General features: G+C 36.5%; 1 protein-coding gene across 3 annotated transcripts in view; it reads right to left on the bottom strand.

Moving 5' to 3' along the window:
• Window positions 1-740: 740 nt before the first annotated feature.
• NUCKS1 (nuclear casein kinase and cyclin dependent kinase substrate 1) overlaps window positions 741-27895 on the bottom strand; it is a 32287-nt gene continuing 5132 nt past the window's right edge. Inside the window, exons 2-7 of one of the 3 annotated variants that reach the window (XM_074322358.2) lie at window positions 15522-15571; window positions 13682-13787; window positions 10530-10585; window positions 8480-8632; window positions 7033-7182; window positions 741-6074 (exon numbers count right to left, since the gene is read on the bottom strand). In XM_074322358.2, the coding sequence (XP_074178459.1) occupies window positions 5875-6074; window positions 7033-7182; window positions 8480-8632; window positions 10530-10585; window positions 13682-13787; window positions 15522-15571 (715 nt within the window). In that variant the 3' untranslated portion in view covers window positions 741-5874. Of the gene's footprint in view, window positions 6075-7032; window positions 7183-8479; window positions 8633-10529; window positions 10586-13681; window positions 13788-15521; window positions 15622-27895 lie in introns of those variants that run through there. The other 2 variants (XM_074322359.2, XM_088801724.1) reach the window with 2 other exon arrangements.

Genomic DNA, 27895 nt, shown 5'->3' with positions numbered 1-27895 from the left:
AAAATCTGGTATGTTAATCATAAAACACCTACATATTATGAGAAAGAAGGGCTGGTTAACATTCTTCCAAAGTCAACTTTGACCTGGGACAAACAACTCTAAGAGATGATGCCACGGAGGGCTAACAGCATGCAGAAAGCATTTAATTTCAAAGCCAAGTTGAGTTTACATGTTAACTAAATATTTGCATGACAAGGCAAGAACATAAACAAGGGGCAGGTTGAAAAAAGCCCTACAAGCTACATCATCAGCCCAATTCTAAATGAGGGATCTTGTAGCATTTCCACCACTTAAGAATATTTAACTCTAAAATTGCAAAGACAGTGTAGTTTTTATGGGTATTTGAAATTGAATGCTAATGTGTTGAGTATAAATATTATCCTATATTATGAGTGTTTAAAGAACTTTGCCCTCCACACTTCATAATCTTGGATGTGAACCCTCACGCACCACCGTCAATTCTTCCTTGACGAATCAAGTTAGTGAATCTGCCTCTTGAATCCAGACTCTGTGAAGTATTAATTACTCCCTTTGACTTTTGACACGACATGCTTTCTTTGTTACCAAAAAGAGTGATGGTCACTGTTAGCTTCTAAAGAATTCTTTCAGGAAGCAGTGCCCTCCCCCAAACCCCACCGCAAAGTCAGGTCGGCCTGGGGAGCTGCCAGGCCAAGGCGATCAGCTCTATAGGTCGGTGTATTTGAGTGGGAGTGTTACAAGAAGTACACAGAGCACACAGCTGGGTTATAAAAGCCCTTTTATAAAGCCATTTTTAAACAAAACAAAACAAAAAAAGTTTACAAAAGAAAAAAAAAGATACAGAAAAAGAATAACTTGTTTCATATGTCCCAAAAAGAGAAAAAAAAAAGAAAAATAAAGGGGACAATGCCAACATGCTCAACAATAAAGGGTTCATTTTTCTTATTTTTTAATACAAAATACAAGCAAAGGATACACATACTTAAAACAGAGCTCAGGAGCAGACACGCAGTCCTGGAAACCCTTCAATAAAAGAAAGCAGGGGTTGTTTTTTCTTTGTCTATGCAGATACATACAGACTGGGATATGTAAAAATTAAGTATCACAAAAGACCACCACACAAGTCTACCAATGCATGTTGCATCTATAGTTCACGAACATGGTCAACAAAATCATGTTCACTTCGATCCCATTTCATTTAAATTAAAACTTTTTAAATAAAGTGGTTACATTCAAACTTCATCTTCCTTAGTACCACGCTGCAGATTCAGCACTGTTAAGGTATTGCAAGAATGCCCAACCCTCTGGTGTATGATCACGTATCTTAGCAACATTGCAGTATTAAGAAGAGGATGCCCTGGTCTCAGCTCGTGGACTTATCATTAAACACATGTGAGCAGGTTCCTCTTTCACACTTCCTGCTCACAACGTAAGATTAAGGACTAAAATTAAGGAAGACTGGGAATCTTAGAGCTGGCAAAATGAAGTCTGAATCAAGGCAAGCAATTATTGAGAACCTGGCTGCTGCTTAACCTGGCAAGTCTTTCCTTAAATCCAGGAACTAGGTGTATAAGGTTTGCTGCAACATGTTTATGGTAAACAAAACTAAGTAGAGCTCTTATTTACAAATCTGGTAACAAATACTTCTGGAGGAAAAAGAATTCACTAATTTCCAGAAGACAAAGGTTTGCCAGACATATACACACACTCTCTCACACACACCCACGCGATACTTCAGGGGGTTTTATACATGTTATTTAGGGCATAAGCTGAGAACTATACCCCTACACCCCATTGAAAAAGGAAAAAAAAATCCCAATTTTACTCTCCCCCCATAAATCTAGAAAACCCTCCCTTCACCCCTGATGTACAAAGTGTATGCACAATGGTGGCATTCCACCAGCCACACAAAGCATGCTCAAACAGATGTCACCAGTTCAGTCACTCCATTGGCATGGCAACAGGCAGGTTTTATGGGACTTTTCCCGATAGTGGTTAATACACAGTCAGCACCACTGTGAAATTTTGTGAATTAGGTTTTGAAAAAAAGGTGTAGCTTAGGGCCTTGGGATTCAAAGAGTCACTTTGCAACAAGTTTATCCCAAGAGAAAGGGAAAATGGGTTGCAGATTGAAATTTGGCTCCAGTTCGATGTCCAAATATTCACACGAGAAACTAATTCCCTTTCCAAATACAGCTCCAAGCACAGAAAAAAGGACAATTTTTTAACCTGAAGAGCAACCGGCTTGTCAGACTTCCTGTCCTGTGGCAGGAAATGTGCATTACTGGTTCAGTTTAAGTGTCTAAGTCAGAAGCGGGAAAGACCAGCTCCCAGGTTTCCTCCTTTCCAAACTGGGACGAGTTTCTGCTGCTCAGTGCAGCTACTGGTGACACAGACACTCCCATTCTTTGCAGCAGCGACAACGGCCACCAGAGCTGTCAGAAAGCTTTCCCTGTTGCTCCAGGCATTAACTTCTGCGCCTGCCTTTCTCCCACTCTCAAAGCATCTCCTAAACTGGTTTGCTTAAAGAAAAGCACTATCCCGTTTCCCCAACCAGTCCTCTAAAATCTACTTGTTATTTGAATGGTCACGGCTAAAAAACATATTTTTTCAAAGTATCCAGTTCTGTTTAGCAGACTATCCCTAAGAGTGGCAAAAACTTTACTGGATGGTAACTTCAAATTCTACTCCTGACTACTAGTTACTTACAAGAAAATGCTATTTGAACCAGTACCAAGAATAAGTGTTGAATTGAGGATTGAACCTAGGGCAAGCCAGTTATCGTGACAGAAAGATCAGTATCAAAGCTCCTTCATGGGAAATCAACTATTCTTCCAGATTAAAAGATGTTCACTCTTTACCTCCCTAAGGAGGACACACCCATTCATTTTCCTTTATGGACTCAGTAGCGAGTGAAGAAATGAAAGGGAGAGATGTTTTTAGGAAAGACAAATGTACCATTACTGAAATTAAAACGTATCCTTTGGGCCCACTCCATTTATTCCAATCTGTGGTGGGGAGGGCTAAAAGCAGCAGCAAGTTACAGATAGATTTAATAAGAATAATAGATTTAATAAGATGTAAGCTACCCTAGTAACTTACTATGTCTAGTTGTGTGTGTTGGGAAGTCTAGGGAAAAAAAAATCTTAAGAACTAGCACGTAGTGTCAGTCAGCATAGCTGCTGAAATCCATGTTCCGAGGTAAACCTAATAGAGCTAACACAGAGAATTCACTCAACACCAACAAGAACCATCCAAGTTCATGTCCCATTTCCTGAGCACTGCAAAACACGACAGTGAACGCTATTGCCATTTCACCAGAGGCACACTAGAGAAAAGGAGGGAGTTGGCAAGGACGCTGCCGATGCCGCCGTAGCAGTTTATAGCTTGGAAGCTGTCCTGACATCACGATCAAGCCTGACTGGTGAGCACCTGTTTCCAGTTGAGACACCACAGCGGCCCTCCTATTTGCATGCATGATTTGAGGGGAAGACCAGAGTGTTTGAAATCATCAATACAAAGTGGAGAAAACAAAGGTCATTCAGAACCTGTCTCACTTGGGGACATAGATTCTTTTGTCCAGTCTAATAGAAATATATAACACATTTTTCAATCCCATGAATTAATTTTTTAAAAAGGGACCCCAAACAAAAAGCCCAACCAAATGCACACAAGTAACCCAGAAGACGAGATGGCCTCTACAGAATGTGCGCGGATCAGAGTTGTTAGTGCAGATTACTATATTAAAGAGACTGTGTTACATAGAGTACCGAAGCTAAAGTTTTAAAAGACCCCTTCCCTGCAATATTCACAAAAGCCCAAATGTTACTAGGAATGTAAGACTTAAAGTTATAAACCCCTAAAAATAGAAGTGCATGGTGGACACACTGATAGATCTTACTATATGAACACAAACCTTGTTAAAATTGGATACCTGAACAAACCCACTAAAGCAAACACCCTCATTACCGAGTTCACAACGATAAAGTTAACCATCATGAAAGATAACAATCCAACTGCTACTTATGTTCAAGCTTTGCATTTTTGGCCAAGTACTAAAATCTTCAAATTCATTCTTTAACACATAGTGCAACAGTGAAATGACTCTCTGCTTCTGGGTGTTTTTTATTTTAAATAACAGAGTAAGAGTATTCCTTAAAGTGTCTTAAAAATCAGAGTAAAAATATTCCTTAAATAACCTTTTGTTCTAGGAACATCTGCAAGAAAGCCATGTTGTCTGAAAAAAAAAAAATGCTGTAATTAAAAGAAAGTAAACCACACACATTAAGATATCCAGGAAGCAAATCTAGATAAAGGCAGGTTAAACTGCACTAATTTTTCAACTTCTTAGCACACGATGGCCCCTATCCTTTGCTTCCAGAAGTTCATGGTAACAGAATATGGAGAATCACACTTACAGATCTAAGCCGACTGCTCTCATAAGGCATGTAAAGTCTGTTACCAACTGCACATAGGCCTCCTGAATGTATGCTTTCTCTAGCCCTGCTGGGCCCCTTCAACTCCCGCTTTAAGCAACATGAGCAGTAAGCAGGGGCACCAGTAAAAAGACAAAAGCAAACTGAATAGTGTGGAAGCAGCATTTAACACACTCCTATCAAGCACAGGATGTGAAGTAATGGAGCCAGGGCCAGGAGAAGGCATGTCCTATAGCAGGGCTGGTAGGCACCAGGGGACGGTGTGCAGCGGGGTCCTACTCAGTAGCAGGAAGCCGAGAGACGCACTGCATCCATCCCATGCTGCTATAAGGAAATGGGCAGATGCATATATGAACAGGAAAAACGTTCTATTCCCAATAAGAACTGAGCATGGTTCATGCGATCTTAATGCACATTTTATGGCATAAAAGAATTTCAATTGTTTTTATAAAGGAAACATCTCAAGTCTTTTGTGAATGAGTTTCACATTAACTGGTACTTTATTTGCTTAAAACCTAAACATTGTCAGTTTGAGAAGACATCCACTGTGATGTATAGTTCTTGCCATTTAAATCCTAGGGTTATTTTTTGACCCTTGGTAAAATTTTATCCAAGAAACAAGATACATATATATTTTAAAACATGAATCATTAGAGAATGAAATAGGAAATCAAGAGTGATTTAAGTTTTGGCGGCCCTTGTTTTTTTTCTTTTTTAAGTTCCTTAAAGAATGTAGCAGGAGAAAAGGGCCACTGGCTCTGAGTCTCCGAGATAACAAGTGATGGAAAAAATACCCCCAAAACCACACCCTCAAACAAGGTCAGGTAACCCCATTCCCTGTTCTGCCCCCACGGTAAAAAATATGGATACTTCTGGTAACAATTCAGAATGCATCTTTTCCTACCTGCCCCATCAGTGGAAGTTTAGTCATGATTTTTTTTAGACATCTATATTTGCGTATATAGATATATAAACTTGTATTAGATGACAACTGATTTTTTTTAAAAAGTCCAAGTAGAGAAAGAAACAATCATTTTAAACTAAAACCCTTCTATGTTTTTTGATTACTGCTCAACTTGCTACCATTTAGCAAAAAGCAACATTTCCATAGTGTTCATCTCAAATCTTACTGTTTTACAACTGTGGTATACCTTCCATTAAAAATAAAAAGATGAAGCAGTCAATCCAGTGATTAATTTGACATGGCTTTCATTGGGAAGGGGGGGGAGAGAGGGTGGTGGCAAAGAGAAGACTAATAGACAAAAAGGTAAATTAAACATACAATGGTTTCCTTAAAAAAAGAGAGAGAAAATGTTACTTTTAACAAAAGGAAAAAAAGCACTGAAAGCCCATGAGTCAAGCCATAGCCAAAACCATGTTCTATCTTAAGTAGGTTTTCTTTTTTTCCTTTTTCCCCCCTCTTTTTTTAATAAAATCTCTCCCCAAACCACCATCACTTTTAATCCTCCCCAGATGGGGCTTCATCTTCGGACCCTTCATCTCCGGACTTCTCAGGTGGAGGGCTTGCACATGTTTTCTTTTCTGGAGGGCTTTCTGGTTCCTCGTCTTCTTCTTTGGGAGAAGGAGTCTTTTCCTTTGAGGCCTTTGAAGCTGTGGGGCGGCCCACTCTCCCTTTGCCTTTCACAGGACTTGGCGTCACTAAGAGAAGAAAAGTACCAATGTGGAGAAGGGAAGAGAAGAAAATGTCTTTAATAAAAATCAGCTACAACCCCCGCCCCGCCCCATCCCAACCAATCTGTAAGAATAAAATCTATAAAGACAACACCCAAAACTTACTAAAAAATCATGGTGGACATGGTTTCCAGTCACCTTTGACCAGCATTGTAATGTTGTTAGCAGTAATCCTTATAATAAAGCAACAGGATGCTACAGAAACTGATCATTCTTAGTGGCTTGTGAAACTTAAAAAGTTGTTTATGTTTAAAAAGTGGGTCAAGAAGAAGAAAGGATATGACAATCTGAGTAGAAACGGAAGCCATCAAATAACTTTTGATAGTTCCAGGACTCCCAATAAAAGTGATGAATAAAAGGTTTAAAAATCACCAGTTTTATTTGCCAGAATAAAAAAAAGCAAATAGAGCTGTCTGATTTAATGACAAACTTAGCTCTAAGAAACTATCTGACAGAAACCACAAGGGCTCAAGGAAAATGAATGCACGTCGTCAAGTGTGGTTTTGTTCTGCTAGCACAGAGGATGATGTAGGGATCAGAACATAGAACTTAAATGTATTACGTAGGTATGCGTTCCCACAATTTCAAGTCTTCACTAGCTGCTAGGATTGGGATCTTGGTGGGGAAAAAAGGGCAGTAATGGCTACGTTGACGCAGTGTTTCTAACACCTTGCCTAACACGCTTAGGTCCTTCCTAAATCTTGCTTACGTACAAGAGCAGTGCTAAGCCAGCAGGCTCGTAGTCGGGCTAAGGTCCTTATTACTAAATAGATGATGTTTCCAGGTGTAGAAGAGAGGATCCTTTCAGAATTAGTTTATTCTTGATCAACTATGTGGCCAATGCCAAGCACTAATGAAGAATTTCTGTAGAGAAAGTTTATTGGTTTTTGAAATTTTTTAAAGCAGTAATTTAATTTCAATTCACCTGTAGCCTTTAGCCTGGGTTTGGGCATTTTCTTTTCTTTTCTCTCAGGTTTGGACTTCTTAACCATCTTTTTGTTTTTCTTTTTTGAACTGCCATAGTCACTATCATCGTCATCTTCCATTAGAAAATCTTCATCGCTGCCGGAATCTTCTGAGAGGAAAGAAGAATTTCAACGTCCAACTTAATGAATACATCCTTCCAAGTGAACAAAAGGAGAGAGTGCACAGAATGACTGGAGGATGGGAGCTGGGAGTCAAACCCTCTTGGATTCTATCTGTAGCTGTGCTACCAATTTGGTTGGAGCTGTCACTGGCCCCACCTGTAAAATGGGTCTAGCATGCACATGAAGGTTATATGACTGACTTGTTTGAAGAGAAGCTTGAAAACAGGAAGAGACAGAATTTAATCTGAATAACAACTGAAGCCATCAAACGACTTTTGGTAGTTGTTATCATTTCCATATTGTACTGGTGAGACCAGGGAAATGAAACAAAACTGAGTTGGTGTGTTTGGCCCAACTATGAATAAATGAAACAAGAAAACTACATGTAAAACAGTAATACATGTAACTAATTAATCGAGTAACCTGTGAAACATCTAAATTCTGTTATTAACACTTTTTTGTCAGGAAAGGAGGTCTACATCATTTTCCACCAGGCTAAAATACAAATCTTAATCATAGCAATGACCATGTAACTCTTACTCTAACAATTGTTCATTAAGTATTTGAGTACAAATGATGGGCAGCGTAATCAAGAGAATCTTTGAACCTTTTAAAATATCAACAGATATCAAAACTGTCATCTCTGGGCCGGCCCGGTGGCTGAGGCAGTTAGAGCTCCATGCTCCTAACTCCGAAGGCTGCCGGTTCAATTCCCACATGGGCCAGTGGGCTCTCAACCACAAGGTTGCCAGTTCAATTCCTCGAGTACCGCAAGGGATGGTGGGCTCTGTCCCCTGCAACTAAGATTGAACATGGCACCTTGAGCTGAGCTGCCTCCCAGATGGCTCAGTTGGTTGGAGTGCGTCCTCTCAACCACAAGGTTACTGGTTCGACTCCCGCAAGGAATGGTGGGCTGCGCCCCCTGCAACTAGTAATGGCAACTGGACCTGGAGCTGAACTGCGCCCTCCACAACTAAGACTGAACAACTTGAAGCTGAACGGCACCCTCCACAACTAAGATTGAAAGGACAACAACTTGACTTGGAAAAAAGTCCTGGACGTACACACTGTTCCCCAATAAAGTCCTGTTCCCCAATAAAGTCCTGTTCCCCTTCCCCAATAAAAAAAAATCAAAAAGAAAAAAGAACAAAAACTAACTGTCATCTCTTCTAACAGTGAGTAATTTAAGGGATCGTTTGTAACATTTAGCATCCACAAAAATGCCAAAATAATCGAGGTCACAACCTACAATCATGACCAAAGTAACAAGCCAACTCTACGTACTCTCCTGGAATGGTGCCTCATCCTCTTCCTCTTGTTCTTCTTCACTGCCCACATCTTCCATGAGCATCTCTCTCTGTTTAGAAGCTGCTTTAGACGCTGCCTGCCGTTGTTGGCGCACATTTTTATGATCTTCTTTTTCATCTTCACTGTCCTCTGCAATATCAAAGTTATGATGCAATGATCCAAGAGTTTTATTTCACAGCTAACTAGAAAAGCCAGTATGGGATATAACCGGCAACTTTATTTCATTAAAAAAGGATAAAGTCTATCCTTTACAATTCCTACAAAAGAGGAGCTAAAATTTAAAGAATAAACTTGAATAAGATTACGTACCCCACTATTACATGTAAAATAACGTAGGCATGTAGTTTTAAATAATAATAAAGCAAATTTAGGTGTGAACACATGCCTTCCGTAACACACTTTAAACTTATATCATTGCTTTGCCCTAAAATTCTCAATTACATTTAAATATATGTTCACAGCTTTTAGAAACTGAAGTTAAGTATTTTTAAATAGAAGAGGGGAAGACTATCTTCCAGTTGTATTTATTCTAAGATACAAAACATCTGTAGATCTTAAAATTAGACAAAACTATCCTTTTCAATGAGTGACGTGTGGTCATTTTAATTTAGAGGGGATTGAGGGAAATCTTTAAAGCACATATTTAAATCAATTAGATTGTAATACAAGTTTATAAAAATTACTTTCATATACTATAGTTTGTCAATTTTAAAAAAAATTCAACAGAGTTGTGTTTGTGAATAAATCTGGTCAAAGGGGAGGCTGCCGGCCTACTGGCTCTATCTAGATCAAGGTCTACTTGTGTTGGTCTCTACCTACAGCCCTTTGCCTGGACGTGAGACTCCCTTATTCTGTTCAAGTTTAGCTGTTTCTGTTCTGGAAGCATTGTAGTCCTAGAAGTCTTGCACTGGTCCGTGTTCAAGCATCCCTTTCACTGCCAAAAACCTCATCTAGAGACAAATAGACACAGGGAATAAAAGCTGACTTGGTAAACTCAAAATTAAACCTAGCTGGTAGGAGCTATGCTTAGTGCTAGTGCAGAGTTGTTTCTCTTGAGAAATGCTCAATAAACTAATAAATGCAAGAGATTCAAATTAAAGTGCATGAGGCAGATGAATAAAACTGCACATTATATTATTGTACCATCACTAGACAGTACAAAAGGTTAATACAATTTATTTTTCTGATTTCGACAGTCAGGTGGCAGACTTGAAAAGGAATGAAAGCAAAACAGCCCAGTGGAGCGCATTCAGTGGAACTCTGTCTACCCTCCACATATCAGCTAAATAGCAGTACACTTTTAAAGGGAGATCCAGGAAGGCAAATGCAGGGGACTGTAGGTCAAAACTAAAGTGGTTGGGAGCAATATGGAATAAACTCTCAATTCTTAGAAGGGTTCAATTTAAAAGAGTAATAATAAATGCCAACAATAAGTAATCAAGATTTAATATTTTCTTTGGCCATGGAGTATACTCATCAATTCTTTTAAATTAAAATTCTTGCAGACAAAAGTGTTCCCTGTAGCTACTGTTTCAAACGATTACTTCCCAGCTAAAAAAAGAGTAGGACTGAAACTAACCTTTGTTTGCTTTTCAACCCAGAGTTGATCACTCCCCTCTTTTTATGCCTCTATTTCACTTAGCATTATATATGTTCTTATTATTCTATTTAGTTTCATGCCTTTTATATGTTCATATAAATGGTTTTCAATCTTGACCATGCATAAGAATAATCTGTAAATACTTAAAAAAAAAAAAAACGAAAACAAACAAAGCCCCAACATCCCACCTAGACCTACTGAATCAGAAATCCTGGAGTGGGAAGGAGCATAAGTATGTCAAAAAAACCCCTGGATGACTGTCATAAACCACCAGGATTTAGAATCACTATAAGCTCTTCAAAGATGGGAACATCTGTGTAATGCCAGTATTTACAACAGCGCCAGGAATTACTATAAAACTGCTTATCAAAGTGTCCAATGAATAAATTGAGAATTATACCTATTACATTAAAAATTGTTTATTACCTGCTGAGTGAGAATCATCTTTCTTGGTCTTCACATCTTTTTCTTCTGAGTCCTCACTATAAGGGGAAGGAGTAAAATGTTTAAAAGTTATCAGATCAAAATCTAAGTGAATGTAGACCTCTGGTATCTGACTGGAGCAGAACACTGAAGAAAACGTCCTTTATACATAAAATATTCAGACAGATGCTGAGAAGTAAAGTTGCCTCCATTATTTCTCTATTTTACAGGGATGCTGGTGAATCAGCACAATTTTATCTACTTTGGGAAACCACTGCTTCCAAAGATCCCAAGGGAAAAAAGAAGGTATCTCAACATAGTCTGAAAATTTCTCACCTGTGGATAAGGCCTAGTTCGTAAGAAAAAAATTCTTTGTTAGAGGCAGAATATAAAACTACTACAATTATATAATGTCTCAATGGTGGTAAAGTAGGCAAATAAATGGAGAGCACCAAATACAGATGCAAAAAAAAATCTAAATTATTAAAGGAAATTGGAATTCAGTCATATAAATTAAAATATGCCTGAAAATTTATCTAAAGCAAAATGAAAATAAATCGATTAAGTATTTCTATATATCAGAAACATGAGCACATTGGCCTGTCCTGTATCACAGAGAAAATAAAGTGAGATCAAAATCACCACAAAGTGAAATAGGGAGAAATTTCCAAGTTTTATGAAACAATTTTTAAAGTCACAAAGATGCACATTTTATGTCCTCACAAATCGTAACTTGGGACTCTGGGTTCTAGTGTCTCATCTTTGTAATTAGTTTTATGATCTCAGGCAAATCATTTGGTACTCCTCTTCAGTGCTAAAATTTTATATTCCATGAGAAATTCTGACAAATGAAAAAAGAAACTCTCATACATAAAAACTGCTTTCATAGCTTTCTTTTCTCTAACAGCAGGTCTTCTAAATCTCTTTTGGTATTTCCCATAATGTAGACCACACTCAAATGACAAACTACTGAACCCAAGATTACTAAATTAAGAGAAAACTAAACATATTTCTTTACTAAGCAACCGATCCAAGAAACACTGTAATTCTGAAACATGTGACTGCTCTATATAAATGTTTTTATGACAAATAAGCATTTAATTCACAAGTCTTTGACAATGATAAAGAATTATATTATTTTGTCTAGTTCTTGAGTTTATAGAAACCATTAATCCTCGAGTCCCATTACATCAAAGTCAAGTAAAAGCTGAACTATCAAGTAAAGACCAAGAGAAAAATCAATATAATATGGTGTGAGGGAAGAAACATATAAGGCACTTAATACAAATGGCAATAAAAGCTATATTTATTTTCAACCATTCCTGACACTTGGGAAAGAAAAATAAAACCAAATGACTACAACAAGGAAAAATTTAGGCTAGATACCAATTACATTGAGGAGACATTCTAAAAGTCCACAAAGAAGCTCGTTCCTAGAAGAAATGTAACTAACAAATATAATGAAAGTTCTAAGTTGGGCTGTTATATAAAACTGGATTAGAGATATACTGTGCAACTATGAAAGACTTGTCCCCATATCATAATTTTGCCTTATTTTTCCTCAAAGCCACGTTTCTGAAATTCTCCAAGAAAGAAAATACTAGAGGTTAGTGATACAAGCAAACAAAGAAAAATACTGTAGTTAGTATTTAGTATATATTTAGTACTACTATTTCTACAAATTTAGCATCCTGTAAATGGAAAGAATGGAAAGACTTCTCCCTGGGACTTTATTATAGTGATTTTAGTGCTTGAAGCTAAGTAGTTAACTAGTAAGAAATATTATTTCATATCGTTGAACTTCTCATATTTAAAAAATGGACTTCCGAGATAGCCGGTTGGCTCAGTTGGTTTGAGCACAGAGCTCATAACACCAAGGTCACCGGTTCAATTCCCATATGGGCCAGTGAGCTGCGCCCTCCACAACTAGACTGAAAAAAACGACTTGACTTGGAGTTGTTGGGTCCTGGAAAAACACACTGGTCCCCAATATTCCCCAATAAAAAAGTCTAACAGACATGGTTGCAAAACCTGTTTACCTATTTTTTTTTTTTTTTAAAGATTTTATTGGGGAAAGCGAACAGAACTTTATTGGGGAACAGTGTGTACTTCAGGACTTTTTTTTTTCAAGTCAAGTTGTTGTCCTTTCAGTCTTAGTTGTGGAGGGCACAGCTCAGCTCCAGGTCCAGTTGCCATTGCTAGTTGCAGGGGGCACAGCCCACCATCCCTTGCGGGACTCGAGGAATTGAACTGGCAACCTTGTGGTTGAGAGCCCACTGGCCCATGTGGGGATCGAACCGGCAGCCTTCGGAGTTAGGAGCACGGAGCTCTAACCGCCTGAGCCACCGGGCCGGCCCCGTTTACCTATTTGATGGGTAATCTTGGGTAAATCACTGAATCTCTCTAAGTTAATACTACTTTCCCTAATAAAGGTGTTGTGAGAATTAAATGATAACGAATATAAATTAGCACATACCAGAGACTAGCACATATCATAGATGGTAGCTATCACCATCATCAAGGAGGTTTTACAGTTATGCCACACTGAGTATGAGAGTGTATGTATATACTGGTAAGAGCAGAGGCAAAAGTTATAATACCCTGGTCTCGTGAGGTAATTTTAGTTAAAATTACAATTTGTCTGAACTCATTTATAAAACTAAGGGAAAGGAAACTGCCCAAAATGATCCAATTATCTAAACAAAGCAGAACTGATTATAGACAGTAAAACTCAGCAGACTGTACAACTTAAAATTCTATAAGCTTTGGTAATGATTCTACCAGTGATTTGTCACTGAATGAGAAAGGTCCACTCATTATTTGCTATCGCTGCAATGAAAACGTCAATACTAACCTTAGGTAACAAATTACATACTTAATCTTTCTGCTTATGTACAGAGGTTTGGGTAGCAACAAAGGCATGCTTGGAGATCACCTTGGATTCCCGTTGAGTCCAAACAAGCCTCAAGACCTTAAAAAGGCTAACCTCTAGACTCAGAAGCACTGCCTAAGATGAAATATGCAAAACAACATTAAGTAGACCACGAGTGCCTTCCCAAAATAAATGAAGATTTCACCAATTTACAGATCAGAAAGTACCCTCATCTCGGAGTGGTAGACAGTGTAAGCAGGAACAAATTAACAATGCCTCTTACCTATCTTCCTGTGAATTCTTTCCAGACCGCCTCTTATTTTTAGCTTCTCGGGGAGATGATCGAATTTTCTTAGCTGGAGGACCTGAATCTCTTCCATAATCTTCATCTAAACAGAGCATTTTTCAAATTCAGTGAACCAAATTATGATTTCTACATGTAGAAATTACCATTGCACTTACGGAGATAATTATCTCTCATGCTCTTTAAATGGTGAGGGGGCAGGATTTCCCAAATAATTTTCTCTCATTTAAAAAAAACAATAAATTCTTTTTCTGTCCCAGTCCCACCACCTTAACTCAATCATTTCCATTTTTGCATATTACCACTAGTTCTCTTGTCTGTTTTAATATATCTATAGCCAAATATCTCTTATCATTTTATATCCTACCCTTTTATTAAAGATTTCCACATTTCCACATCTTCATATTAATTTGAAAACTATTAGAGTAATATGGTTATATTATGAGCATTTTAGAATGTAAAGATCCCACAATCTACAATCCTAATACAATTTCTATTATCAAGTAAATTACTTTTAAATTAAAGTATTAAGTAGAGTACTCTGGCACTTGAGGAAAATACCTCCAATTTCAAAAGCCCTATAAAATTAAAAAAAACTACCCCACCTTAAAGGTGTTTATTTCCAAAATGGTTTACTCTACCATTCTATATATAAGGGTGAGAATCTGGAAGTAGTCTGGAGCTTCAGCAATTACATGATGGACACATTATAAATTCTATTATGGAACAGCATACGACCATCAATAGGAATTTTTCAAGTAACTTTTTCTTTTTTTTAATTTTTATTTATTTATTATTTTTTTTATTTTTATTTTAATTAATTTATTTAATTAGTTTCAGGTGCACAAGACAAAGCAAAACTTAGACGTTTATCATTTATATCCCTCACACTGTGTGATCAAGTAACTTTTAATAACACGAGAAAGATACTCGTAAGTAGGGGTGGGGTGGGAGAGGGACAGAACACAAAAATTCTATAGCAAGACTTCAACTATATATATTTTTTAAAAAGTTAAAAGCTTTTTCAATAAAATGGTTAAAATGGCCATTTGCTGGCTAAAGGAACTTGAGCCCAACCTTTGCCTCAAGTTTCCTTATCTGTAAAATGGAAATAATATATATCCCATTTTAACAGGATTGTTCTGAGGGATTAAATGAGTAAATGCAAACATTTAATAAATGTTAGTATTCCCTCTGGGAGATTGGATTATATGTTATTTTTTTACTCTTCTTCATACATCTCTGCATTTTTAAGTTTTCCCAAAGTGCACATATTATCTGTATAAAGTAATAATATTAGATTTAAAAAAAGAATAGTAAATGCATCTGGAAAATAATGAGATTATGGACATATTCTAAAGACATTTTATGGCTAACATTTAAGATACACTACTCATTCTATGATGAAATCAGTTTACAAATCAAAATTGTTTCACAAAATACTGTCATCTTAGTTATTTTATTATACAAAAACTAAAATATTCCCTATTATAAGGTAAAAGTTTTAACTGTGATTACAGCAGGAGATACATTAACTAATAAAGACTGCATCAGAATCATTGCACATTTAAACTTTGGACTCCAAAACCAGGTAAGAAAAAAATTATTCAAGTGTTTTTATCAATGATTTACTAAGGAAAAGTTAAAATCCAAGCAAGATCAACTTTTGTTTTGGGTGACACAGATCTTAATGTAATTTATATAAATAGTCTAAAAGTAAAAAATAAAACCCATTCCAAAAGCATAATAAAAAAGTACATAAGCTGGTGATTCTTGCACGAGTAGGGCCCAACTTATAATTTATTGAAATAAAACTTACCAGCATCATCAGATTCCTGAAACTGTGAATAATCAACGACCTTCCTATTTCTGTAGAAAGAAATTCTAATTAAGATCATTAACATGCATGTAGGACTTTCCTAAGATATTAGAACATTTTTTTCATGAACAGAATTTGAACTAGTTCTCTGAAAATTATTTTTCAGTAAGTCCTCACCTCAGCGAAAAAGCTTAACATTTTGTTACAAGAATGCGTTGCTTAAGCCAAAAGTATTTCAAATTACAATTCTTATATTGCTCATCTCAGTGATCGCTCAAATACTACTTTCCCACAAAACATCCTCCCACCTCCCCATATATATACATAAAACATCAAAATAAGCCAGTCCCATTTATATTTTATATGCAGAGGTATCGCATGTGCATAAACCAAAACTGTAAATGTTATTTTTTCTTACTGCTATATGTACATATACATGTATACCTGATAAACAAGGTTATTGCTGAGTTTTTTTCAAGGCAAAGTGATTTTTAAATTACATTATAATATACAAATTATGGTGACAGGGAGGGTGTTCCAATAGTTATTTACTGGCTAAAAATTCCCTCACAGACAGTGCCGTGTGAGCTGGTGCATTGTCGTGATGCAAGAGCCATGAATTGTTGGTGAAAAGTTCAGGTCGTCTAATGTTTTCACGCAGCCTTTTCAGCACTTCCAAATAGTAAACTTGGCGAACTGTTTGTCCAGTTGGTACAAATTCATAACGAGTAATCCCTATGATATCAAAAAAGGTTAGCAACATTGTTTTGACTCTTGATTTGGATGGAACCTTTTGGTCATGGAGAATTGACTGACTTCTATTGTGCAATTTGCCGCTTTGTTTCAGGGACGTACTGGTACACCCACGTTTCATCACCAGTGATAACCGCCCAAAACATGGTCTTGCCTCTCCAAAAGGTCCTGGCACACTTCGACTCTCCTTTGCTTTTGTTCATCAATGAGCTCCTTCGAGACTGTTTTTGCACACACCTTTCTCATGCCAAGATTTTCAGTTAAGATTTTCCTGTTTCTCTATGGATGTTTACTTGGTCTGCTACGCTTTTCACAGTCAGCCGACAATTCTGACACACAATTCGACAAGTTTTTGCAATGTTTTCATCAGTTCTGCTCGTTACTGGCCGCCCTGACCTCTCTTCATCAGTGACACATTCTCTCCCCTCAGAAAAACGTTTAATCCATTTGTACACTGCCGTTTTCTTCATGGCATTATCCCCATAAACTTGGACTAACATGTCCGATTTCACTTCCACTCTTGCCAAGTTTAACAAGAAATTTAGTATTTATTTGTTGCTCTACTTCAAGCTCAGACATTCTCATGACGGCACACAAAAACACTCAACAATAATGAACACCACTCAGCGAGACACCGTCACAGGTCAACATGAACACAGCTGTGAGACACTGATACACCAAGGTTATGAAACCTCACCGAGCTGTATGTACAGAGCTGCCCACGTAAGCGCACGGTGGCAAGTTCGCAAACTTAATTGTCAGACAGCGTATGTAGCACTTTTTCTAGGACGAGTTCGCAAACTTAATTGTTAGACCGCATATAACATACAAGTATTAATGATCTGTTTATGTTACCAGTAAGGCTTCCAGTCAACAGTAGGTATTAGTAGTTTTGAGGGAGTCAAAAGTTATACTCGGATTTTTGACTGTATGGCGGTTGGCGCCCCTAATCCCCGTGTTGTTCAGGGCCAACTGTATGTTTTTTTTTGTAAGCTGAGTTTATATGTCAAAGATACCCTTCTATTAGGAAAGTTAATTTAAAAAACATGACTGTTAATTTCAATTATATGATGTACCTAGAGTAGTTAAATTCATAGAGACAGAAAGAAGAATGGTGGCTGTCAGGAGCTGGGGTGGGGGGTGGGGAGTTAATGGTATGTATAGTTTCAGTTTTGCGAGAAAGAGTTCTGGAGATTGGGTGCACAACAATGTGAATATATTTAACACTACTGAACTGGCCACTTAAAAATGGTTAAGATAGTAAATTTTGTTATGCTTCTACAATTTAAAAAAAAGTAAAATAAAAATATTTTTTCTAAAAAAAAGTATTTTGGGGGGGTTGGGGCGTGGGTTAGAAATCAAATGCCTACCATGTTCTAGCAAAATAGTGATTTTTAAATGACGGATGCCATGAGAAACAGTATAATGATCATAAAGCAAAGATAATCATTTTCTGCATTACTTACAATCAAGTAAAATAGAACATGGAACCAAGTGAAGGCAAGTATCCAGAAGAGGGACTTTTAAGTCTTAATCTCTAATAATTAATGTATAGGTTGTGAAACTGCAGGCATAATTATTCCAGCTTATCCATGCTGGAAGGATCGCCACTAAAATATTGCTACAATTTCTGGGTACCGTAAATCAACAAATAGATCCTATGAGACCATATGAAGAAGGGTAACTAGAATGGTGAAGGGTATGTCATACTAAGAACAACTGAATAATTTAGATTTTTAACTTGAATGAAGGAAAACATGTTAGCTACTTTACAGTTTTGAAACGAAAGCAGTAGTAAACATACCTGCTTGGCTTTGGTGATCAGATTAAGTGTGGGTTCAACGTAAAGAACTTTCTAACAGTTTGCCAATGACAGTTACATTCTTAGTGTATCACTAGTAGTGGAACACTCCAGAAAGGAATTATAAAGTACAGAATCTTTGTTAGTAGCAATCCTGGGTTCTGGTTCTAGAACTTCAAGCAAATCACTAATTTCTCGGGGCCTGAGATCCTCCCCTGTTGAAACTGATAACCTAAGTTGCTGACAGATCTAAAATGTTACTCTACAAATTAAATAAAGTTATATTAAAGTTTAGTATTGCTGTATCATTTTTTTCTTCACTAATCTGAGCTTCCTGAAAGTAAGAACCATATCTTACACCCACATTTCTGGTACAGAGCGAGGTAAAAAGTAGGCACTCAAAGGTTTTCTGAACTTTTTGCTCTCAGGGCCAAATTTAAGGGCTCTGTTAGAAACCTAATTTTATAAGATAGTTTACAAGATAATATCATCTCCTTAAATTCTCATCTCTTGCCACTTAACAATCAAGCAACCCAGGAACTTTGTTAATAACGCCAATCATACTGTTTTTTTACCACCTAGTCATGCTGATCCTTGGCCTAAACTGCTGTTCATATCAATCCCACTCCTACCTTGTTTCCCCGAAAATAAGACCTAGCTGGTCAGGCAGCTCTAATGCGTCTTTTGGAGCAAAAATTAATATAAGACCCGGTCTTATATTAGACCCAGTATATTACACATATATTTATTATAACATATTACAATATAATGTAATAAATGTAATATTATATATTTTATAGACCCGGTCTTATATTATAGTAAAATAAGACCAAGTCTTATATTAATTTTTGTTTCAAAAGACACAGAGCTGATTGTCCAGCTAGGTCTTATTTTTGGGGAAACACGGTATTAGATACAGTCTTACCTCAACACCTTCCATCTTTGGTACTATATAATTTACTAAATGTCTGTCTTTCTTACTAAATTGAATTTCTTGAGGACGGGGTCCTCTCTTTCATTCGGAACACCAAATTCAAGAGATGTGTTTGATGCGTGAATGGACTTGGAATCTGCAAAGGACTTGGGGTGGGAAAAGGTATCAGTAGAGGATGGATGTGCCACTGGAGTTTTCAGCCTATCAGACAATTTAGTCAGCACTGCCCTTAACTACAAAGGAAAATTTAGTTTCTTCCACAGTGAAGAACTTGTTACTTTAAATCTAACAAATTAAAAAGGCAACTATTTAGTGTATTTTTTCTATCCTAGTTTTCAACAAGTACTACAAAAATGCCATGTAGACTACTCTGACATTATATAATTAAATTTTTCAAAATTAAATCAGAAGATCACTCCTTCCTTTGAAATACAAAATATTTTAACTTTCAATGTGAAAATGGCCAGAATTATCTTACATAAATGTTATTTATCACAAAAACTAAAACGTGAGTAAAGCAAAATACGAATATAGAAGCAATCTTGTCTTATGAGTAACTAGTAAAAAAAAAAATCAATCTAAAAACGTTAAAGAAGCGAAAGTATAATTTAAATAAAAGATCTGTGATAACAAGTTTCTTTCAATGTCATTGATTTATACTAATAGTTTAGTTCATTTCCTGCCTTCTAAAGCTGCTATTCAAATCATACTATTTCCACTATTGGAGATTTACTTTAGGCTTGAAATATTTTTGATGAACTTATTCCTATGTAAATTGGAAACTGACCAGATATATTGGGATAGACAACACTTAAGAGTAGTATTTAAGTCTAAGAGCATGGGAAATTCTACTCCTAGTTGAAAACAAAGGAACATTCAATTCCTCAAAATTGAGGAATTGAATTAAATTAAACCATTACTTAAATTAAATGCCAAAGCTAAACTAACTCTTCAGTGTAAAATGAGCATCAACAACCAAACCTGGGAGGACAAAATAAAACTTCAATATAGCATAGAGGTTAGAAACAGATTTTGGAACATTGGTTTAAATCCTAGCTCTGCCACTTACTACTTCCATGTCCTTGCGCAATTACTGCCCCTCACTGAACTTCAGTTTCCTCACCTGTGAAACAGGAATAACAATACCTATCTCTCAAGATTGTTGTGAGTGTCAAGTACACAACTATCCAATCAATTGCTATTATTACTTGTAAGCACTAACTCATTCCACCCAGAATATCACTGCAATCTTGAACACTTAATTATTATTTGAACACAATTAAGTCATTGTTTTAAAATATGGATGTCTTAGAATACCGTGTTTCCCTGAAAATAAGACCTAGCCAGACCATTAGTTCTAATGCGCCTTTTGGAGCAAAAATTAATACAAGACCCGGTCTTATTTTAATATAATACCGGGTCTTAATATAATAGCGGGTATAATATAATACCGGGTATAATATAATATAATACAATACGGGGTCTTATATTAATTTTTGCTCCAAAAGATGCAGTAGAGCTGATGGTCTGGTTGGTCTTATTTTCGGGGAAATACAGTATTTATTCTAAAACCATTTAGAAAGAATGTCTTAAAAGATTTGTTGCTCATTTCATTAAAATGAGAATACCAAAATACCCCTATTATAATATTATTTCCAACTTTGTGATAAAGTTTGCAGGTTACCATTTAGGTCAGAGAAAGTGGCTATCTTAAAGCCACCATACAAGTTAGATCAATTTCTACCACTCAAATCAACTGGAGTTCCATCTAAACAAGTCTACAAGTTTACACTTTAGAAAAGACAACTGTAACCCAGTAAGAAAAACGAATGTTTAAATACAAAATTTGGGAATACAAAAACTTCAATTATGTGCCTGCTCTTATTTAAAAGCTGATATAATCATCTATTTAGATTCTAAATGTACCTTGGTCACAATGAACCAATTCTGGGATGATTGCCTGAGGGCTGCGATGAGAAGCTCCCACTTTTGTATGAAAGTGCAAAAAATGAAAGGTAAAGTGGGAAGCTAGACATAGAACACTAAAAGAGTTGTTCTGCGTACCAAACGTTGATAACTCAAGCAGTTTAGAAGCAAAAGGATTTTTTTTTTTCACTCTTAATCATCTTCTTTCTACTAAATACTGGTAAGTCTACCCTCCATATGCTTTTTCTTTCTTGTAGCAGCAACCATCTAGGACCAAAACATATTCCTGAAATGTGAGATATGTAAAACCAACATTCTGAAGAGTCAAGGATTACAATTATTTCAGATGGAAATTACCATACTTTGCGATGGTAGCATCTAACCTCTTAACTTTACAGATGAGAAAACAACTAAAACCACATAATCCAGTACTACTTTACAATAAACCTGCACAAAATATGGAGAAAAGTAACAAGCAAGCTCCAGGTGAGGAAGCAGAACTTTTAAACAGATCCACATTTAATTATTGACACCTTAAGTTTTATACCACTTAAAAAGCACAAAACCTTGTTCTCCAGGCAAACAGCTACTTAGACACCTTACTACTTTCTTTAGCTCAATCAAGCTGACTGTACTTCCATTTTTACCCTGAAGAAGTAAGATTGTTCTGGTAAATGCAGGGAATAACAAAAACCACCTTGCGAACTTTGTATAATTTAACAAGTTTCTCATTAGGCACTTGAAAGTGCATTGAGTTTTGAGAAATCCAACATAGCCAGCATAGCTCTTTTCACCAATCACCTAGGTGGTAAAAAAAACAAAAAACAAAAAAACCTCATTTCATCAGATCAATGAAATCCTGTAGAACAATGTTAATCTATAGGTCACAATCTACTACTGGGTCTGAAAAGGAATTTACTGGCATATAACCAGCATTTTAAAAGAAAACACAAATAGAAAATATCAGAGAAAACTGTACCTAAATAAACAAGCTTCTAAACTTGTTTCAGGTGTTTGTGTTCTTGTGTGTAGGAAATTGCAATGTAAAATTTATTAGAACCTCATCAAAAAAGTCTGAGAGCCACTGCTTTAGACTAAAAAGTGGATTGCAAAGAGATTTCCAAAGCTGTTTTTAGTTTTACCTTTACAAAAAAAACTTGTTATTGATCCATAGCCACAAAAATAACATCTTATTTAAATCCTGTATCTTTTTTTTTTTTTCAATCACTTTTTTCAAGCTTACGCACTCATAAAAACTGTCAGTTTGGAGGCCAGCGTGTGTGTGCTTGGGGGTGGGGGGGTATGGTGATAGGATGACGACACCAGATGGACTTTGGACAATCTAACCCAATCTTACCCTAAACTCATCCTACCAACAAATGTCCCTAGAAGGGAACGACTGAAAACCTCGCATGATCTCTCCCAAGGCAGCCTATGAGAAAACTCCAACAATGAAACAGTTCTCAACAGGTGAAATCTTCCTCTGAAGCCCACTCACTGTTTCTATCTTGTCTACGTCCTGGAATTACCATGGTCTAAATCTAACCTCTCTTCCACAGAGCAGCTCTTCAAATTTACGAGTTTCCGCTTTCTTCTTCTGGGGTTCCTTTAATGCTTCCTCATGACGTAATTCAAGCATCCTCAGGACCTCGCTGCTTTCCTACACATCACCTCAGATTTAGTCAAGTCTATCAGCAGCGTCCCAATCTAAACAAAGTATGGTTTTAAAAAGGTGCGGGGGGGGGGGTAGGGGGGGGTAGGCAGATCAGGGTTATGACCTTCCTCTTCCTATTCTATTCTACGCTTGTACTAATGCAATCCAAGATCTAAGGTATATTACTCAATCGACTGGATATTGCAATTACAATGACTAAAACCTCCTTTCCCAAAAATCCGAAACCTTTTTGTATATTGATACTTCACTTCGACATATATTTTTTATTTCCCAAATTCCTATTAGCCGCAGACTTCATCAGCAAAGACCAAGAACAAAGCCCCTAGGGCATCAGTGGCAATCTTCTCCCAGGTGGACATCAATCAGCCTTCTCTGGGGACGGCTACTGAGGCCCAAGTCCTTCCCAGTCAACTATCATTCTGCCTACATTTCTTCATTTTCCCCACAAGGACCTCATGTGAAGCTCTGTTAAAACTCCTGTTGAAAGAGAAACCCAGTATTTTAACAGTATTCTTTTAGTCTAATAAATTTTTTTAAAGGCACATGAGTTCATTTTAAATCAATGACAGTTAAGCTCTTTAGGAATAAACCTTCTTTGTTCACATAAAATATTCCCAGGAACCACAAAATAAAACACAGCTAATTAAAAGAATAACTTTAAGAACATAAATGTCTCATAATTTCAAATTTAAAAAATTTTCTCATTACACAATTTTTCAACTTGTATTTTGTCAAGATAGGTTTTCTAACGGTTTCCTGGTCAGACCAATTTGGATATTATGACCTCCTTAAACATGTTAAAACTTTGAAAGTCCTGCATTAAAGAAACCTGCTAAATTACCTATATTTTAAAAATAAAATTTGAATCAAATGCTTGATATCCCTGAAAGCCAACATTATGAAGAATGCTGATCTACGAGACTGTTTTTTTGTGAATCCACACTGACTTTTATCAATAATTACAACAGCAGTTACTATGTGCCAGACACTTCACCTAAATTATTTAATTCTCACAATAATCTCCCAAGAAGAGCTAAGTAACCATCAAGTCAATTTAATCTGAAAAATCTAATGCTCGGAAAGACTAAGTAACTTTATTACAGCCACAAGCCATGAACTGGTCAAGTTCATTTTCCAACTCAAGCCCATCCCACCCTACACCCTTACAGGGTACTGTGGACACTTGCCGCCTCTCAAACCCTTTCCTAAAAGTTCACAAATTAACTCCTCTACAGCACTGATGCCATTCAAGTTTTTGCATATTAACTATTTCCCCCCCTTTAAAACTTAGGACATTTATCTATTCTTCTATCCCTCAAAGATTATTCATATGCCAAATTTTCTCAGGATGTAAGAATATTAGTTCACAGAAGCCAGGATACTTAATTCAGGGTGATTTCTTACAACTGCTTCATTTAAGTTCCTTTTGGCTAAGATATATTACTTAGACTGCATCTTACATCATTCTGTTATTTACTATTAAACATAAAATGTAAAAAGTCACAGGATACAAGAAAGCAAAACAACAACAAAAATCATAGGAAAGAGCTCCTAGAAGTGCATTGACAAGTTTGTCAAATAGAAAAAGGAAGTTTGTTTTCTACAGAAAAACGAAGTGAAGTAGTCCTGAATGAGCCAGCCACATCTGTTTATTAGATGACTGTCACAATTCCCTACTAAATCTTTTTTAAAATCAACATGCTAATGTTTTCGCCCAGATGAATATTAACTCTTGTATGTCAGTCCTTATTCCCAAAACACATTCAGTTCCACCATATATTCTCCATGCAGGACACTATTTCGCTTAAAAGTCACACATAAATTTCAGTGAGTATAAGATACAGTTTTAGATAAATAAAATGGGCTAGATTTTTGCCAACAGAAGTTCAGTGCAAACACTATGCAATTAGGGACAGAGAAATCTCAAACCGGTGAAACTGAAAGGGTCTCAGATGTGCACATTACCAAGTAGAGTCCTGCCTGCAGTAAGAGAGGGTGTCAGAAACCTCAGTGGACTCTTCCCCAGTTGTTTTAACCCAATCACCAGAGACAAATCTGTAGCTCTCCAAAGTCAGGTTTATTGACTCATTACAATGAAGGCGACGGCAACATCAGAAGTGTGGAGCATCTTAACCCAATAGGAACACTTACAGGATTTGGGGAAGAGTAGAATTTAGGTGAAATTTAAATAAAGCAGTGCCTTGACAGGTTCAACGCACAATAGGACAGTGTGTAAAGCGGTCAACATTAAGTCTGGACTGCAAAGTGGATCTCTCATCCTCCTTCTTGGCAAAGTTAAGGTAGATGTGGAATTTTGTGTCTAGCAGCCCCTCCTTTGAAGCTCTGAAGTTGTATATTGACGCTGGTTCTCTGTCAAAAGGACTTAAGTTCTGACAAAAGTTTGAGGTTTCATTCTTACATCATTTCAAACAGCAAAGTTTCTGATGTCTCTGATCTTAGAGAATCATTATAAATCTTTACAGCTGCAGTCTACCAGTGGAAGACAGACTGCTGTGTCTGTTATCCCAGCCCAATGAAAAGCAAGGTGGACTTTTACTTCTCAATCAAGCTAATTTTTAGTTTCTCAAGTAGTTCATCTTTCGGGTCATTTTGTCTCTACAGATGCAATCTCCCTGAAGATAACTTTGCTTACTAGCAGGTAACTAAACACGTGCACAACTCAAACATAGATACTAAGAAGCACCTGAAGACATTTACCCAGTTGAAACACTCTTTGGCAACTTGTGGTCTCTGCACCTTAAGTATTTCAAAGACCCGTACTATAGCTATTTTTATAGTAATTTAAAAATACGGCAATGCAATTCTATTATCAGTTCCTCTTCCTAGAATCTAGACTGTAATTTTTAAAGACAAAACGAAGGGATGCCCCAGTTTGACCAAAGTGACCCTGTGGTAAATGTTTTTTCCTATTGTGCACAACATGGCAGCCTCCTAAACTGAGACTACCTCTAGATATTTCTTTCTAATCTAGAGTAATGAGTCACGTTTATTTCTATCTTTGCAGCCAAGAATTTAACAAATGCAAACAGAAGTAACAGTTCACAGCACACTCAGTAACTTCATTGTTAAGTTTCAGTAACCAAGTTTACAAGGCAACCATCTATCTGGCTGTGCACTCTAATCCTTATTAACCCCAGAGCGGTACCATCCACATGGACCATAATGTGGGGGGTGTCCCGGACTTACACAGTATGGTGGCCTTGTTTCGTATTTGAGAAAAACAGACCAAATACATAAAAATAATAAAAACAATCTCCCTTTCTTTATTCAAAATTATTGTCTCCTTCACATTTATTTTTAGAGCTGGAAGAAATCTAAAAAGCTTGGTAATTATAAAATGCTTTGTAAATGCAAGGTACTATTATTCAAGTGGAGTTCAACATCTTCATTATATAAACCTAAACAGAGATTTATATAATGAAACCCAAGTCTCCCAATACCCAGGGTTGATATCTCCCTCCAATAGTTTTATTGCTAATTGATTTAAAACAATAAAAACTCAACAACTTACCTTTGTTTGTAACTTTTGTCAAGTTCAATCAAGTCCATGTTTAATTAATCTTAATTTCCTTCTAACTGTAATGTACTGAGTGTTAAAATAGGTGTTGAATCTTTTCAAATGCCATGGTTTTTTTAGTCTTTTAATATGATAAATCAGTGACAGATTTTTTGTTCCTGGGACAAATCCTAATCAATCATACACAGAGGGTACCAAAAAAATGTATACACATTTTAAGAAAAAAACCCAACTATTAAAATTATGCTGATGATGGTAACCACATTGTGCATCTCTTGTAAATGCAGAAGTCAAACGTGACTTGTATTCATCTTTTGTTATCGGTATATATTACAATTTTAATAGTTTTCCTTTCTTAAAATGAGTATACACTTTTTTGGCACTGTAAATTTTAATATACATTGGATTCAGTTAGCTCACATTGTTTGGCAATTTTGCATCTATACTTCTACGTAAAACAAGCCCTTTAATTTTCTTCTAATATCCATTAAGTGGCTTTGGAATCTATTCACTTATTTTAGTCAGGGGAAAATGCCCTGTACTATGAAATGTGTAAACTTAAAAACAATGTCACACTCATCTAACATTCACATTTCTTCCCACAAAAGCGTCACACTGCTTCACTGCTTTTTCCTCTACATGCAGATGTATCTTCCTTTAATCCCTTCACATATTCTATTCCTTCCAAAAATTGTCCTTTTCCCAAACTCATATTAAAGCTGGTCTTCCCCACAAGTCATATTGTGAACTGTAACCCTCTCCAGAGATGGAAGTGAACTATTAACATTAGAAAGGGTAACACCTCACGGCAGTGTGTATCACAGCAAAGGTTACACTGGCTTTAGGTTGGCCACACTGGGATTTGAATTCCTGCTTCACCTCTTAAAGTTAGGGGAACAGGGCCTGTCACTTAATTTAGCTAAGCCACAGCTATCTCGTATACCTATGAAATAGAGGTAATTTATACCTCACTTGAAGAGTTGTTTCAAGATTTTGAAATATGTGTAAAGTGCCTGGCAGGATATTCTGGCACAAAGAATTGCTTAGTAAGTCGTAACTCAATTATTAAGTTTCAACATGAGTTTTTTTCTAAAACTGAAGGTTGAGAAAGGGACTTCTGTTAAAGGTCCAAAACCTCTAATCCACAATTTAGAAATTCAAAGTTCTGAAAACCACAAGTTTTTTTGTAACTTATTATGGTGGTAAAGCTGACTTGACATCAACAATGAGAGGCTTCTTAATTTTCTTGTGTATGTGAAAATTAGTCAAGTTTTACTACAAAGATAGTCATATGGTTGACAGGAGCACTACCCCAGGCTCACTGGTGATGGAATATTAATATACAGTACAGACACCCTGTCACCTTTCTAAAATTTTTGAAAAAATCTGAACTTCCCAACATATGTGGCTCCAATGGTTTCAAACAAGGGATTGTGGGCCTGTAATACATTCTATGTGGAATGAAGTATCAGTAAATGTAAATGTAGTTGAAAGAACAGCTAAAACTCATGTCGTCTAAATCCAGCTTTGCTATATTTCGTCTACGCTTTTGAATTCCTTTGGCTTCAAAGTCATCAATGGCAAATTGAAGGAACCGCACTTAATTTCTTAAGTTCTAGTGTTTTTTAAAAAAATAAAAAGTATCTCTGAAAATTATTTGAAATATTTAGTTGAACAAAGCTCCTATTTAAAACATTTGGGCTATATTTTCCCTATTTTCTATATAGTACTAAAAACCTATGTACCA

Source organism: Rhinolophus sinicus, chromosome 11 (genome assembly GCF_057876585.1).
Source record: "Rhinolophus sinicus isolate RSI-liver-muscle chromosome 11, RSI-T2T, whole genome shotgun sequence".
NCBI classification, from domain to species: Eukaryota; Metazoa; Chordata; class Mammalia; order Chiroptera; family Rhinolophidae; genus Rhinolophus; species Rhinolophus sinicus.
Note: the sequence above shows the minus strand (reverse complement) of the source record. Positions and strands in the feature narration are given on the sequence as shown.